The sequence below is a fragment of the Mesoplodon densirostris genome, chromosome 7 (genome assembly GCF_025265405.1).
Source record: "Mesoplodon densirostris isolate mMesDen1 chromosome 7, mMesDen1 primary haplotype, whole genome shotgun sequence".
In the NCBI taxonomy this organism is placed as follows: Eukaryota; Metazoa; Chordata; class Mammalia; order Artiodactyla; family Ziphiidae; genus Mesoplodon; species Mesoplodon densirostris.
In genome coordinates, this window is record NC_082667.1 from 78,859,572 (window position 1) to 78,875,163 (window position 15,592).

Consider the following 15,592-nt stretch of genomic DNA (forward strand, 5'->3'; position numbering starts at 1 on the left):
TTTCCCTCACCCAGCCCTTTCTTGCATCCGTTGAAAGAAAGTCTACTGTGCCTCAAAGATGTGGAATTGTCCCCAAAGGGAAGGAGTTAAGCAAATCCCAGACTAGGTTTCTGCCTTAATGAACTGGATGAAATGAGTTGTGAAGTTGACTTCCCTGTTGTTGGAACTCTTTCAGCAAATCCATGACATGGAATAAGAAATGAGGAAGCTCAGGGTGAAGCTGAAAAGGAGCAATAGCGAGCAGAGCCTGATCTCTATGACGCTGCGGGAAAAGAACAAGGTATGGCAGGGACAGGTCGGCCTGGGAACCATTCTGGGGCCAGCACTCCACCTGCCTCATCTCTGTTCATCCTCACAATGACCCCATGCGGTCTATACTGGTATTAACCCCACTTTACAGTCGGGAAAACTGAGGCTCACAGAGGTGAAGGAAGTTATCCAAGTTCACTTGCATAAAGTAGTTGTGGCAGAACTTGAATCCAGGTCTGCCTGACTCCAAAGCTCTTGTGTGTAACCACAACCCTAAACTGCCTTCAGATCTTAATTGTGAAATTATCTAAGAAAGAATTGATCCATTAAATCAAGTTTGCCAATGATGTTGATCCAACTTAAATTCTCATATTGATTTTTTTTGTCTTTTTGTTCCATCATTGAGAATGTTTTTAAAAATCTCAACATGTTTGTAATTTGTGTGTTTCTTCTTTTAATATGAACGATGTTTGCTTTATATATTTTGAGGCTGTGTTACTAGGTGCATATAAATTTAGAATACTAATACTTCCTGTAGAGCAAAACTTTAGATCATCATGAAATGTCCCTTTTCATCTCTAGTAGTGTTTCTCCCTTAACGTCTCCTTTGTCATTTAGCTTCATCACTGGCTTTCTGTTGGTTAGAGTTTTCATACCGTATCTTTTTCATATGTTCTCTGTCAATTTTTGTCTTAAGGTTTAGACATATGCCTTCAAATAACGTATCATTTTTACAAAATCCAGTTTGACAATCTATGACTTTTAGTCCATTTATATTATGTAATTACTCGTGTACTGGGGTTTAAATCTACCTTCTTGCTCAAAACCAGTTGTACCATCTGTGCTATGTTCCTTTTTCTCTCCTTTCTTGCCTCCTTCTGAGTGGATGGTTTTCTCTTATTCCACTTTCCCCCTCTATTAGCTTGGAAATATTTCACTTTATTACTATTCTCTTAGTAATAGTAAGACAATAACATTCATCCTTGACTCACCAAAATCACACATTAGTTAAGTTTTTCACTCTTCTACTATTCTCTTAGTAGTCATCCTGAAGACTACAATATGCATTCTTTTTTTTTTTTTTTTTGCGGTGCTTGGGCCTCTCACTCTTGTGGCCTCTCCCGTTGCGGAGCACAGGCTCCGGACGCACAGGCTCAGCGGCCATGGCTCACGGGCCCAGCCGCTCCGCTGCATGTGGGATCCTCCCGGACCGGAACATGGACCCATGTCCCCTGCATCGGCAGGCGGACTCTCAACCACTGCGCCACCAGGGAAGCCCTGCATTCTTAACTTCCCAGGAGGCACTAGTAGTTGATGATCCTGCCCTTCTCCTTGACAGTGCAGTGAGCTTCAAACACCTTAACTTCACTGACCCCCTCCAGAGTTATAAGCCTTTGCTGTCATTTTCTAAACTCCTCTTGATAGTTAAAACCCCACAAGACATTATTAGTGTTTTGCTATCGTCAGTATCATATCCACACATTACCCTTACTGTTGCTTGTCTTTTCTGCATCTCTGATCACCCACCTGGGTTCATTTTTCTTGTGTCTGAAGAATACCCTTTAATGTTTTCCCTCATTGTGGCTCTGCTGATGACAAATTCTCAAATGTGCCTGTGTGTCTGTCTGGAGATGTATATTTAACCTTCATTCTTAAAACACATTTGACTGCGTATTGAATTCTACAAGGGCAACTCTTTTCTTTCAGCACATTAGATACAGCATTAGATATGTCACTATTGTCTTGCGGCTCCTATTATTTCTATTTAGAAGTCATCTGTAAGCCTAACTGTTGTACCTTTGCATAATCTGTCTTTTTCTCCGGTTGCTTTTAAGATTGTCTTTTCCCTTGATTTCCAGCAGTTTTATTATGGTTTATCTAAGTGTGGATTCAGTTTTACTTACCTCGTTCAGAGTTCGTAGGGGCTTCTTGAATCCCTGGCTTGGTGTTTTGCCTTAGTTCAGGCCCTTGGGCTCTGTACCACACAGGCAGTGGGGAGCTACTAAGGCTTCTGAACAAGTGACTGATGCAATGACATTCGTGGACAGTAATCAGGGTGAAAATGATAGTTACAATTTCTCACGTACTAGGCGTTACCTTGAACATTTCATCTCTTCATCTTCACAACAGCGCTGTGATCTAGAAATCATCCTCTCCATTTTACAGATGAGAAAGTCAAGGCTACTAGTTACTAGTAAAGTAGCCCAATGGCACAGTCGGTTTTGTCTGACTCCAGGTTCATCTGACTTCAGTTACCCTGGCGTAGCAAACAGCCACATGCTACTGTTTACACTGAAATTAATGAAAATTAACTAAAATTTTTAGTTCAGTTCCTCCGTCACACCAGCCCCATTTCGAGTGCTTGATCCCCAGATGTGGCTGGTGGCTGCCGTATTAGACAACACAGCCTCGCTCAGAGTACCTGTACCATTGCAGAAAGTTCTGTTGGACAGAGCTGCCTTACAGCTGGGTAACTCTCCCAGTACCGTTAAGATTGCACTGGAAGAAACTAAACTCGAGGCGAGGAGGCCAGTTGTCACAGTCCACCTTGCATGTGAGAGGGACTGGAGGACAGGCGTGAGACCCCCGAGTGTGAGAGAGGGAGCAGGGCGGACGCTGAGGGTGACTCTGAGGCTTGGGGATGGGAACGGGGCCTGTTCATGCAGAACACAGATAAGGGCAGAGTCCAAGGCTGGACTTGGCTTTTGCAGCACATGAAAAAGGCTGCTGACATAGAAGTCAGAGCATGTTTAGACCTGGGAGAAAACTAAGGCCCAGAGAGGTTAGATGACTTTTCCAAGGTAACGGAGCTGGGTAGAGGCTCTTCCACTGGACCACACTACTCAGAAGAAAGCTCTTAAGGGCTTTTCTGGGTCTTTTATTACATCCCTGTGATCCCCCTCTTCAGATCCCTAAAGAAACAGCCTGTGAATTTGTTTCAGCACAAACACTTTCCATTTAGTTACGAGTGTTTGCCTCATTTCCTGTTAGTGCCAGGGCCCAGGGCTCAGCAGGTGCATCCAAGAATTGAGCAGCTGCGAGGCCTACACTGGCCAGCCAAGGGTAGCGTGGAGCACGCCCAAGCTTACCGTGCGTTGACTGTTACCCAAGCAAGGGGGGAAAAGTAGGCAAGTTTCTCCACTTTAAATGCCTTCCTTGGCAGGCTGCAATTCTTAATAGACATTGCTTTAGCAAGCCTCCAGATAGGTTACCACCAGTGAGTGTGCTCAAAGTGGTGACGACAAACAGTTATGATAATAAACCCAATCATAACATTTCCAAGTACCCATCACGAGTTATTAGAACGAGACTGTACGGCGGACATTCCCGTCCACCTTTCATAGGTTACAACAGTACTTAACACACTCACAGAGCCCTTAAGCACTATTCCAAACATTGAATTCCCCACAATAACTCTATGCAGTGATACTAGTATCATCATCTCCATTTGACAGATGAGGACACTGAGTCACGGAGCAGTGAAATAACTTTCCCAGTGTCGTACGGCTTGTTAGGGACCGAGCTGGGATGGGAGTGTGTGGTAGAACATAGTTGAGCCCTGGGTGCAGAGCTCGGCCCTTTCCCGTAGGGGGCAACTGCCTGTGAGTTTGCCTCCACCCTGTGCATGCCTGTGACCCCTGCTGCTGGGCTGCAGCTGTCCCTACCCCTCAGGGACTCCCCCACTGCCATTAGCCCCCCCAGAAGAGTTTCCCCAGAGGGCACGCTGATCACATTAGCAGCAAGCCCTCGGTTTCATCATCCTTTCAGGTTGAAGAGAAGCTTCGGCAGGATTCCAGAAGGAAATTGCTTCAGCTGCAAGAAATGAGGAACAGAGAAAACCTCATTAAAGCCAATTTGGAAAGGGCAGTAGGTCAGGTAGGCGTGCTGCAGAGCCCCTTCACGGGCCCGTGCTCTCCACGGAATCCCGCACCCAAGCGGCCGGCAGGGATGAATGAGGAGGAAGACGGCCTGCCTTAGTTCACCCGCTTATTTTCTATACGAAGAAGTGTCTAGAAAGAACTAGAGCTGAGATTCTATGTAGATCTAGAGTCTGAGCCCTTAACCACGATGCTCTACTACTTCGCTATTAGTTACTAAGCTAAGCATCATTTTTCTGTGTTTTGAAGAAAGTTTCGTGAACCTTTGTCCCGCCCCCAAAGGTAGTGGAAATGACTCCTGCGTTAGTCCTGTCCCCCATCAGCTGCAGTTCCCCTTCCCCTCATTTCAGATGAAGATCAACAGTTCTCGGGAAACTCAGCAGTATTTGCTGCAAGAAGAGTTACGGCAGCATCTGGCAGAGAAGGAGAAGCTGACCGAGGAAAGGCTACAGCAAGAGGAGAAGCTGAAAGCCAGAGTCAAGCGGCTAATGGCAGAGAAATCGGTAAGGTGGTCCCCGTCCTTCTCTTTACTACTGGAAACTGATGAAATGGGCTTTCCTATGAGAAACAGAGGGCGCGTACTGAGATGGAGGAATCTCAGCAACTCCTTGTTGGGAGCTAAATTAATTAAAGAGGGTGAATGATGTAGGAGGAATTAACATGAAGCTTGAATCCTAAAACTCAGAGATCAACTTGAAGATCAACTTGAAGAGGCAAGGTTAGTGAAATGTCTAGAAATGGTACTTTGTTTATATACCGCAGCTGATTTTATTGATACAAATCCCAGTTGTTACTGCGGGTCCTGGTTTGTGTCTAAGTTTGTGCAAGACCAACCAATAGTATTTCAGTCTTTTGCTTTCTCTTCATGCATATCAGGGGAAACACATGGCCAAAACGGCTACTTACTTTCCCAGAAACCAGCCAATTAGAGGATAGTTTACAGTGGCGCCTCTCAACTCAAAGGTGTCCACGGATCATATGGGGATGTTGTTGAAATGCAGATTCTGACTCAGCAGGTCTCGGGTTGGGGGAGCCTGGGATTCTGCATTTCTGAACAGCTCCCAGCTGGTACCGATAGCACAGCTCTGCAGACTACATTTTCAGCCACAAAGTCTTAGAAGAAGGTTTTCCCCAAGTTGGCCGATAAGAACCACCTGGGGCTTCCCTGGTGGCACAGTGGTTGAGAGTCCGCCTGCCGATGCAGGGGACATGGGTTCGTGCCCCGGTCTGGGAAGATCCCACATGCCACGGAGTGGCTGGGCCTGTGTGCCATGGCCGCTGAGCCTGCGCGTCCGGAGCCTGTGGTCCGCAACGGGAGAGGCCACAACACTGAGAGGCCTGCGTACCGCAAAAAAAAAAAGGGAGGGGGAGGGGGCTTTTTTAAGGATATAGGGGTGAGTGCCTCATACAAACTGGGAGCTGAAAGAGAGCCTGGCCTCGAAATAGAACTGGTAAGCCATCAGATCTCAGGCATCATCTCTTTTACACACACACAAGCATGCGCACACGCACACACAGGCCGTATCTCCTCTCTGTGTCTCTGTGTGGCTCCCCTGATCTCTGCTCTCTCCAGTCATGTGACAGGAAGGAATGACCTCACGGTCCCCCAGTTCAAAGGACCAGCCCAGGAAGCAAGTAGCATCTTAGAGCCCATAACCCCAAATCCTGGGAGTGACCATCTTAAAAGCCCAGCCCGTGCCAAGTGCCCGATCAGCTATGACCAGGGACAGAGTCACACACGTGGCTGCCTGGATACAGGAGTAGTGCTCAGAAAAGGGTTAGACAGAACCCCTAGAGTATGCTGCATTTTACCCTCCTAAGACATCAGTGACATAAGGCATTCAGTTCAGTAACAGCTTTTCGAGAGAAAGTCCATCCCAATGAAATTGCCTATAATCAGAAACTCCTGGTTCAAAAAAAGATGCAAATGTCAGAAGAAAACGTTATCTGTGTATCTGGAAGAGTGTACACCAAAATGTGAATAAGGTTACCTGTGGGTAGTGTGATAATGGTGGATCATTTTACCTTCGTTTTGCTCATGTCTATGTGTGTATATAAATATTTTTTACAACAAAGATTTTATTTTGAGTAAAAAAAAATGCCATTTGAGAAATATTTGGGGATCTCCCTACAATTATTGAGTTTGGGCATTTGTCGCTCTTGCTTGTTGTAGGTTGGAGCCAGAAAAGGCACCCCAAAGATGGACCAAGGAAGGGAGATGCTGAAGAGAGAAATGTCCAGCAAATCCAGCCAGAGCCTTCTGTTTTCTAAACCTGGTGGAAGGAACTAGAAACGTCGTCCCGCTGGGCCTCGCGTGATCCTCCGTGAGTCAGTGTAACTCTTCTGCGTCAAACTACTAAGATGCTTTTTTAGGACATTAAAGGTTGCTACCCTAGTATGTTGCTTCCCAGACTGGTATTTTGCACAATACTGTATTTTGGAGTGTGTGAGGAGAGGGGTTCTTTTCACTGATATTATGAATGTAAACATACACAGGCGTATGAAGAATAAGTTTGAAATTCAGACTCCTAGGCCTGGTAGATGCAATTGGGTGTTTGGGTAGTGACAAACCCAAATGTCACACCTCCAAGGAGCTCTGAGAAGCCCGCAGTTGAGAAAACCCAGGGCGTGTACTGGGGCCACAGGACAGAATGGTAACCTCAGGGCTGTTGGGGCCATGGTATAGTGCATTTATATCTGAATTGATTATAATAAATGTGAACAGCAACCAGTTTTATCGCTTCCATAACAGTGAGTCATGTTTATATGGCGCTCTGCGGTGTTCAAAACACTTCTCGTCTAATCCTCTCTCAAGCCCTGGGAGGTAAATAGCATTATGTTCCCCATTTTACAAATGAGGAAGCTGAGACCCAGAGAGGTTAAATGGCCCGTCTAAAGTCACACAGCTAGTAAATTCAAGAATTGAGTCTGGAACCCAGGTTTCTAACTCCATCTCACGCTGCCCATTCTGCCGCACCAAGACAGCCCAGTAGGTCAAGTCCCAGGCCATCAGGACAGACCAAGTACCCAGTCATCAAAGAACACACACTGCCCAGGTGGACACACCCCTTTCCCGTGGTGTTTGAAGAGACCCTCATTTTTGCCTTCTCTCCAGCCATCTGTTCTCTCCCTGCCTTTCTTGTACGGCCAGAGACCACCAAACAAAACAGGAGGAAGAGCCAGAAGCCATGAATATCATTTATTTTTTATTTTTAAAAAGGCACAATAAAAGTATTTTGATATTTTAAAACCAAATGCATCCTTTATACTGATTAAAACTAGAAGGAAATGGGAAAAATGATTTGCATGATCTTCCACTAAAGGTACTTCTTACACAGTGAGAAGGGTGAGCATCACCTGACCTTAAAAATAATCTTGAAAATCCCAGCAGTTTTCCATAAAGAACATATTACTTATACTGTACCATATCCCCAAAATCTCCAGCACCAGAAAAGATCACTTGGTCAGGCAGTAGTTAAGTAGCTGGCTCATGTTTGGAAGCCAAATTGTGTGAGAAAAAAACTATTTTGGTTGAATACAAATATTTGAATTTGCATAAGTTAAATGTAATGCCTATGTGACTCCACTGTATTTGAGGTCTTTCAAAGGACGTGTTAATCTTTACCGTATCAACATTGCACCCCACAATGGCAATGTCCTTTCTTCACTCCTTGAACTAGATGGTTCTTTAGGTGTCTCCTCAGCCACACACCCCTTTCTCTGAGAATGCACATTCCCCAACCAGGTTTACCCTACCTACTGCTGCTCTCTTGGCCACACCTGACTGGCTGATCAGTAGATAGTCTACCCAAGCCAGACCAATCAGGTTTCTCTTCTAACCCAAGCTGGGCCAATCAGCACCTGTGCCCTTGATATTTGGAAGTGGGACACGGAGTTACCACACAGGTCATTAATGGCCCAGAGCTGAAAGTCTTGATGCAGTTCCCAGCTGGGGTGGCCATTTCTCCCACTGTGTTTGGAGAAACAAAGCCAGTCTTAGAAAGAGATGGCCAGGATAGATAAGCAACAGGTAGAGACAAGAAACCAAAACCCAGGGAATTCCCTGGCGGTCCACCCTGCGCTTTCACTGCCAAGGGCCCGGACTCAATCCCTGGTCAGGTAGCTAGGATCGCATAAGCCACACCGTGTGGCAAAAAAAAAAAAAAAAAAAGAAGAAGAAGAAACCAAGACGACCCCCAGAGAGACAGTGCAGCAGACACTACAAGCCCCTTAGTCATTGCCTCCCTCTACTGTATAAGCAGCACGTGAAATGCCCTCATTTCCCAGCCTCCCTTGCAGCTAGGCCTGTCTGTGTTGTTCAGTTCTGGCCAGTGACATGCAGGTGAAGGCCCTGGGCAGGGCTTCCCTTCTGGAATTAAAGGCAAGGCTTTGCTAGGAGAAAGCTTTTCTCTTTGTCCCTTTGCCTTGTCTCCTTTTCCTCTCCTGGAGCTCGGACTTGGAGCTGGAACAGCCATGTTGGGGATCACCAGGTAACAAGCAAGAGACCAAAGCCCACCTCAAAGGACAATGGAGTGGAAAGACATGAAAAGCCTGGGTGGGAGCCTAGTGGCATCACTGTGCTCTGCACTGTACCTGAACTGCCTACCTCTGTACATCCTGTTGTAGAAATAAATCAATCCTATCAGTTTCAGCCACTGTAGTCAGATGTACCTGTTTGGGCTGTGGAGCCAACCACTCAAAAGTTAGTGACTTAAAATGGTGACTATTAGTTCTCAGGATTCCAGGCGTCAAGCTGGCCACTTGTACTGGTCTGGTTGGTTTGGCTGGGGCTAGTTTAGGGTGGCTTCGTGTACATGCCTGCCTGGTCATGGCCAGGCAAGCTGGGTTAGGACAGTGGTTCTCAACTGGGGGCGATTTTGCCACCCAGGGGGCATTTGGCAATGTCTGGACACACTTTGGTTGTTAAACTGGGGTGGGGGTGATACTATCATCTCGGGGTAGAGGCCAGGGATGCTGCTAAACATCCTGCAGTGCACAGAACAGCTGCCCACAACCAAGACTCATTTGATCCAATATGTCAATAGTACCGAGAATGAGAAACCCTGGTCTAGAAAAGCCTCAGCTGGGACGTCTGATTCTGCCTGGTGTGGTCCCTCATCACCCAGCAGGCCAGACCAGGCCGCGTGTGGTGGGTACAGGTTTCCAAGAGCGACAGGAGAGAGAAAGCCTCAAAGCACACTTTTCAAGTCTCCACCTGCCATGTGTCTGCCAACATCTCATCAGACAAAGCAAGCCACATGGCTAGAGTTCATTTGGGAGGGTCTCCAAATTTTCACCATCTACCCACATCCAGGTTTCTGTTATTTAAAGCTGAAGGCAGCGCGCGACCAGAGCGTTAACGGGCGGAGGCGGGGGCGGGGGTGTGGAGTTGGGAGGTCAACTGGGCCTCCTGGTAGCCACCCTGAGTTCAACCAATCCAGTGAGGAGAAGCCGTGGGCGGGGCGAGCTCCGCTGCCAGAGCGGCGTGAAAAATTTCCCAAGGCAGAGCGAAAACCTTTCCTGAGCGACTGAGCATGCCCGCTGGTGAAAGGTCCAGCCCAGCTTTCACCACATCCCAGACTCCAGAGGGACTTTTCTGAAACCCAGAGAATTGACCATGTCCTCAAACAGCTTAAAAATCTTCCATGGCTCCCCCATGCCTCCTCAGGAAAAAAAGATCACACTTCAGTGGGTTTTTTATGCTTCATCCTCAACCAATTTCTTCAGCCACGTCTCCCACTACTTTTGCAAGAACTCTTTGGCTCCACGGATGTTGCAAATTTGCAGCTTCTCATACATACCATGTTCTCTGTGCACACAGGTTCACCTACCTGCGATTCTCTGCCCAGGCCCTCTCTACCAGGATAATTGCATCTGTGCTTTCTAGGTCTATGAAGACAGTCATGCTTCATCCCTCTGGCATAGCTCTTGTTTGTTTTTTTTTGTTTTGTTTTTTTTTTTTTGCATCTTTGTTGGAGTGTAGTTGCTTTACAATGATGTGTCAGTTTCTGCTTTGTGGCAGGGTGAATCAGTTATGCATGTGCATGTGTTCCCATGTCTCTTCCCTCTTGCGTCTCCTTCCCTCCCGCCCTCCCTGTCCCACCCCTCTAGGTGGTCGCGGGGCGCCGAGCTGATCTCCCTGTGCTGTGCGGCTGCTTCCCACTAGCTATCTATTTTATGTTTGCTGGTGTATATGTGTCCATGGCATAGCTCTTCTTATTCTGTGTTGTGAATATACTCTATGTGCTCACATGTCTTATCTTCACTAGAATGTGAGCTACTTGAGGGCAGGGGTCTTGGCATATTTTATACCTGTATGGAACTCTAAGACCTAGCAGGGTGCCTGGCACAGGATAGATACTCAATAATTGCTTATTGAATAAATGAATGGATTATGAGCTCCATGAAGGAAAAAAAAAAAAAAGCTGAAGGCATTCCAACTGATGCAGAAAGTTGCCCTGATTCCTGATGACTTTCTGGTTCCTGGTTTCTTTCCTTGGAAAGGCCCATTCCAATGCCTGCCCTTGGGTTCCACTAGGACTTTTCGTATCACTCAAGATTCTCTGGTTGCAACCAACAGAAATCTCCTGTGGCTAACTTAAACAGAAAAGGAGTTTACTGAAAGGAAATGCGGAAGGTTAGAGAATCAAAGGGCAAGCAAAGCTGAGGAGTCTGGACAGGCAGGAGCCATCTTTTCTTCCCCGTAGATGTCCCCTTTTTTGCTTCAGCCAGTTTGAGTTTCTGTTATTTGCAACCAAAATGGCATTTACTAAGACGCTCTGCACAGCCCCAACTGGTAGCTCTGAGAAGCTACCAGTGACCTTTCTTTCCCCTGATGTTGTACCAAGGGACAGCAATTACCTGCAGTCCCCCCCCAGAACTCCCAATCTTCTGATCCCCCAAGAAGCTAAGCCAAACAACTTCCTTCCACCCTTGCCAATGGGGGCCCATTTGGATTCGTGACTTTGCAGATAAGGTGCCCTTCTCCAGCAACTTGGCAGAGCCAGCAGTGCCTGCTGTTGTGGAAACCGGGGTCATGAAGTGTCTACGGAAGAAAACAGCTTCCCCTGGATCCGTGTTGCAAAGTGTGTTCCTGGTAAGTGGAGTGGTTTCCCATTTTTTAGGGTCTTAGGAATGAAAGCAATACACTAACGATGAGAGGAAACCCAAAATCTGCTAATGCATTCATTTTTTTTTTATTATTATTATTTTTTTATTATTATTATTATTTTTTTATTATTATTATTTTTAAATTTATGGCTGCATTGGGTCTTTGTTGCTGCACCTGGGCTTTCTCTAGTTGTGGCGAGCAGGGGCTACTCTTTGTTGCGTTGCGCGGGCTTCTCATTCCATGGCCTTCTCTTGTTGCGGAGCACAGGCTCTAGCTATGGAGGCTTCAGTAGTTGTGGCTCGCAGGCTCAAGAACGCAGGCTCAGTAGTTGTGGGGCACGGGCTTAGTTGCTCCGCGGCATGTGGGATCTTCCTGGACCAGGGCTCAAGCCTGTGTCCCCTGCATTGGCAGGCGGATTCTTAACCACTGCTCCACCAGGGAAGCCCCTCATTTACTCTTAATGCTTCCCCCTGTTGAGGACAAACAGGAGGAAAAGAAGAAAGGGCAGGGCTTCCTTGGTGGCGCAGTGGTTGAGAGTCCGCCTGCCAGTGCAGGGGACACGGGTTCGGGCTCCGGTCCGGGAGGATCCCACATGCCACCGAGCGGCTGGGCCCGTGAGCCATGGCTGCTGAGCCTGTGCGTCCAGAGCCTGTGCTCCACAGCAGTAGAGGCCGCAACAGTGAGAGACCCACGTACCCAAAAGAAAGGAAAAAAAAAAAAAGGGCAATAGCAAGGTTCCAAATGAGCTGAGAAATGACCTTCTAAAAGGGCTCTCAATCTGGCCTCTGGTAGATGTCTGTCGGGGTTTCTGCCCAGCCTAGACCCTCCTCAGGAGAGAAGACGTTTAGGGCTTACAGTGGGCTGACTGGTGGCCCCAAAGATCTCAGGCTCTAATCCCTGGGACCTGAGAATGTTACCTTACAAGGTAAAGTTCTGCGGATCTAAGGATTTTGAGGTGAGACTATCCTCGCCCTAAGTGCCATCTGTAAGTGTACTTATAAGTGAGAGACAGGAGGAGATTATATACAAAGAAGAGGCGGAGGCAGGGACCACAGAGGCAGGACTAGAGTGCTGCACCTACAAGTCAAGGGATGCCAGCAGCTTCTGTGGTTAGAGTCTTTGGAACTCCTTGGCTTTTCAGCTCCTAGTAGTAAGATTTGAATCCGCAAATGCCCCAAGGAGGAAAGCTGAACCAAATGTCAAGCTTGCGTCTGTGTTTCCCTTCTCTCCAGAACTTGGCCCACATGTCTTGGTGTCTCTCTAACATTCAGATGCCAGCGAACAGATGTTGTCTTACTTTATCCAGGTTTTCTAAAATTTCTTTAGACTTCACCTGATCTTATGTTATTATTGAACTACCATCTCAATTACCCCTAGGAAGAAAATTTACAAGTTTTAGAGAAAATGGAACCCTGGTACAGTGTTGGTAGGAATGTAAACTGGCACAGCCACTGTGGAAAATAGTAGGGAGGGTTCTCAGAAAACTAAAAATAGAACTACCATATGACCTCGATACTCAACTCCTCGGTATAAATCCGAAAAAAACAAAAACACGTGTTTTCAAAAACATGTATTTGAAAAGATACATGCACCCCAATGTTCAGAGCATCATTGTTTATAATTAACAAGATATGGAAGCAACCTAAGTGTCATCAAGAGATGAATGGATAGGGGCTTCCTTGGTGGCGCAGTGGTTGAGAGTCCGCCTGCCGATGCAGGGGACAGGGTTCGTGCCCCGGTCCGGGAAGATCCCACATGCCACAGAGCGGCTATGCCCGTGAGCCATGGCCGCTGAGCCTGCGCGTCCGGAGCCTGTGCTCCGCAATGGGAGAGGCCACAACTGTGAGTGGCCCGCGTACCGCAAATAAAAACACAAAAAAACCCCAAAACAAAACAAAAAAAACACCCTGTGGGTAGTCAGAGGAGAGGACCGTCAGAGCTCATCCCCCTGTGCCGTCTGCCAGGCATGATCTGAGCACTTGTACACATGTTAACTTATTAAAATACTTCTCACAATCCTATCAGGTTGGGACTACCATCACCCCGCGTACAGACGGAACAAAAGGAAACAGAATATGGTGTCCTCCTTGTGTTCCCAAAGCCCGTTAACTGGCAGAGACAGGACTTGAAGGCCACAGTCCGGCTCCCGAGTCCATGCCATGCTTTACAGCCTCCAACTTCTCACGCTCATTCCTAGAGCCACCTGGGAAGGAGGAACCAGGCAACTAAAGACTGGGTTTGAATCAGACTCCACGTCTGACCAGCCGCGTGATCCCGAGCAGGGGGCCTCGCCTCTCTGAGTCTCAACCTGGCTCCCTTGCAAAATGGGCACATTAATGGGAACGTCAGCCTTCAGCAACGCTGTGACGAGTATCAGTGTAGCACGTGTGAACGGGCTTTGTAAACTCTGGAGTGTTCTGTGAGGTATAAACTACCCTCTATTCTCATTAGAGGGAATTCATTTCATAACCTGCTCCTGGCTCTTGAACTTTGCTGTGCATCCAGTCAGTGCTGGATGATCTGGAACCAACAGCTGGTCTATTTATGGCTGAAAACCCACAGGTCATAGGAAGACAGCAGCACCGGAGCCCCTGGGTGGCCACAAAGATAAGGTTCGTGTCTTGAAGACCGATGACATGGTGGTCACTGAAGGAACAGGCCCCCTCCTGCCCCTTCCACTAGTGACAACTGAAAACCTTGGTTTCCCCAACACCCTGATCCAAGATCAGCCCGACTCTTTGCCCAATGTTGGAGAAGTACCGGCGTGTCCTGCAGGCCTGGCTGCCCCCCTCTGACTGTGTGTTGCCTCTTTCCACAGATCAGTGCCCTACAGCATGGCTACAACCAGGTGCTGTGCCAGACCCTGCCTGAGAGAAACTTAGAAATCACCTCCCTGAAGCACGAGGCCAAGAACTTAAGGAGGGAGACCACCATCACGTCAGGTGAGGCCCTTCTGCATTCAGGCCCCAGAGCTTCTGCCCTCCCCCTGCAGACATCACCAGTCAATCAGCACACCTGTGCCCGTGACCTGGGTGCAGCCTCAGGGATCACCCGTGTCGGTGCATGAGAGTTCTCCCTCAGTGGAGGTTTCTTGCCACCCAGTTCCGAGGGCAGGGCCTGGTAAATATTTGAGAGAATGGTATCTCTTGGCTACAAGGTCTCCTGAGCACTGGCCCCACCAGGGAGAACACAGGTCGCCTTGTGGCTTGGGTGGTTCCACAAAGCAGCGTGAGTGCAAACTAGAGCGTGGACAAAATGGGGTCACTCCTTTAAGGCACCCATGGTCTCACCCATTTCAGCCGAGTGCACTTGGGCCCAAGGGAAACCATTTTCTAATTTGATCCGAGGTGGTTCCCTGATAAAGGGCTTGGGTTGGCAGAGGGGCAGCCAACGCACAGCTGTGGCTGAGCTTTGATTCCCTGGATCCCTTCATTGTTTCCACATGTTTCTTGAGCTCCTACTAGGTGTCAGGCCCCGTTCCAGGCTCCGGGGAGGGAGAGCCAAGCCAGACAGTCAGATTCCTGTACTCACAGATTCGGGAGGGGGTGACAGACAATAAAAGTAAAGGGATGAATAAACAAGCCCACTTCAGAGAGCAGTGCTGCTGTGGAGAAAATAAACTGTGTGTCTTGGTGGCCAGCGCTTCAGGGGGGAGGCCAAGGGGGACCAGCTTAGTGGGTGTGCAACCATGGAACTCAGGTGGGACTTGAACCCGTGGGCTGGGACTCGAACCCACTCAGACCCCACTATCTTTTAATCGAGATCACGCATCTGGTCTCGGGACTTAATAAAGCTCAGGTTCTTTATGTCTCATTGCAGAAAGAATTCACTGAGAGACAAAGTAAGAAGTGGATTTCTTTAGAGAGAAACACACTCCACAGACAGAGTGTGGGCCATCTCAGAAGGCTACAGGCCCCCAAATATGGGGCAGTTAGTTTTTATGGGCTGGGTAATTTTATAGGCTAATGAGTGGGAGGATTGGGACAACTCTAATATTTTGGGGAAGGGGCCGGGATTTCCAGGAATTGGGCCAACACCCACATTTTTTTTTTTTTTTTTCTGTACGCGGGCCTCTCACTGTTGTGGCCTCTCCCATTGCGGAGCACAGGCTCTGGACGCGCAGGTTCAGCGGCCATGGCTCACGGGCCCAGCCGCTCCACGGCATGTGGGATCTTCCCGGACCGGGGCATGAACCCGTGTCCCCTGCATCGGCAGGCGGACTCTCAACCACCGTGCCACCAGGGAAGCCCCACCACCCACTTTTTGACCTTTAAGGTCAGCCTCCGAACTGTCCTGGTGCTGGTGGGTGTGTCATTTTGCTCATGTATTACAATGAGCTTGTAATGAGGCTCCA

At 48.0% G+C, this 15,592-nt stretch overlaps 3 protein-coding genes across 4 annotated transcripts in view; 2 read left to right on the plus strand and 1 right to left on the minus strand.

The window, feature by feature from the left end:
• Positions 1-15,592, minus strand: part of LOC132494286 (U3 small nucleolar RNA-associated protein 25 homolog) — a 720,475-nt gene that overhangs the window by 216,790 nt on the left and 488,093 nt on the right. The window lies entirely within an intron of this gene.
• The window catches only part of LOC132494411 (forkhead-associated domain-containing protein 1-like), a 43,817-nt gene that overhangs the window by 3,215 nt on the left and 25,010 nt on the right, over positions 1-15,592 (plus strand). The window contains exons 2-3 of the mRNA XM_060105495.1: positions 11,099-11,223; positions 14,057-14,180. Of these exons, the coding sequence (XP_059961478.1) occupies positions 11,164-11,223; positions 14,057-14,180 (184 nt within the window). The 5' untranslated portion in view covers positions 11,099-11,163. The remainder of the gene's footprint in view (positions 1-11,098; positions 11,224-14,056; positions 14,181-15,592) is intronic.
• Positions 204-7,375, plus strand: LOC132494412 (forkhead-associated domain-containing protein 1-like). 2 transcript variants are annotated; one of them, XM_060105498.1, is made up of 4 exons: positions 209-280; positions 4,018-4,125; positions 4,478-4,630; positions 6,301-7,375. In XM_060105498.1, exons 1-4 carry the CDS (start codon positions 257-259, stop codon positions 6,415-6,417), a joined length of 402 nt encoding a protein of 133 aa, XP_059961481.1. In that variant the 5' UTR covers positions 209-256; the 3' UTR covers positions 6,418-7,375. The 2 variants fall into 2 exon arrangements, with proteins under 2 accessions (XP_059961482.1, XP_059961481.1); XM_060105499.1 differs by lacking the exon at positions 4,018-4,125 and having other exon boundaries at positions 204-280.

Coding starts and splice junctions, on each gene's coding strand:
- LOC132494412 (XM_060105498.1), top strand. CDS start 257: ATGACGCTGCGGGAAAAGAACAAG. Junction 281..4,017: donor CGCTGCGGGAAAAGAACAAG/GTATGGCAGGGA, acceptor TCATCCTTTCAG/GTTGAAGAGAAGCTTCGGCA. Junction 4,631..6,300: donor GGCTAATGGCAGAGAAATCG/GTAAGGTGGTCC, acceptor TGCTTGTTGTAG/GTTGGAGCCAGAAAAGGCAC.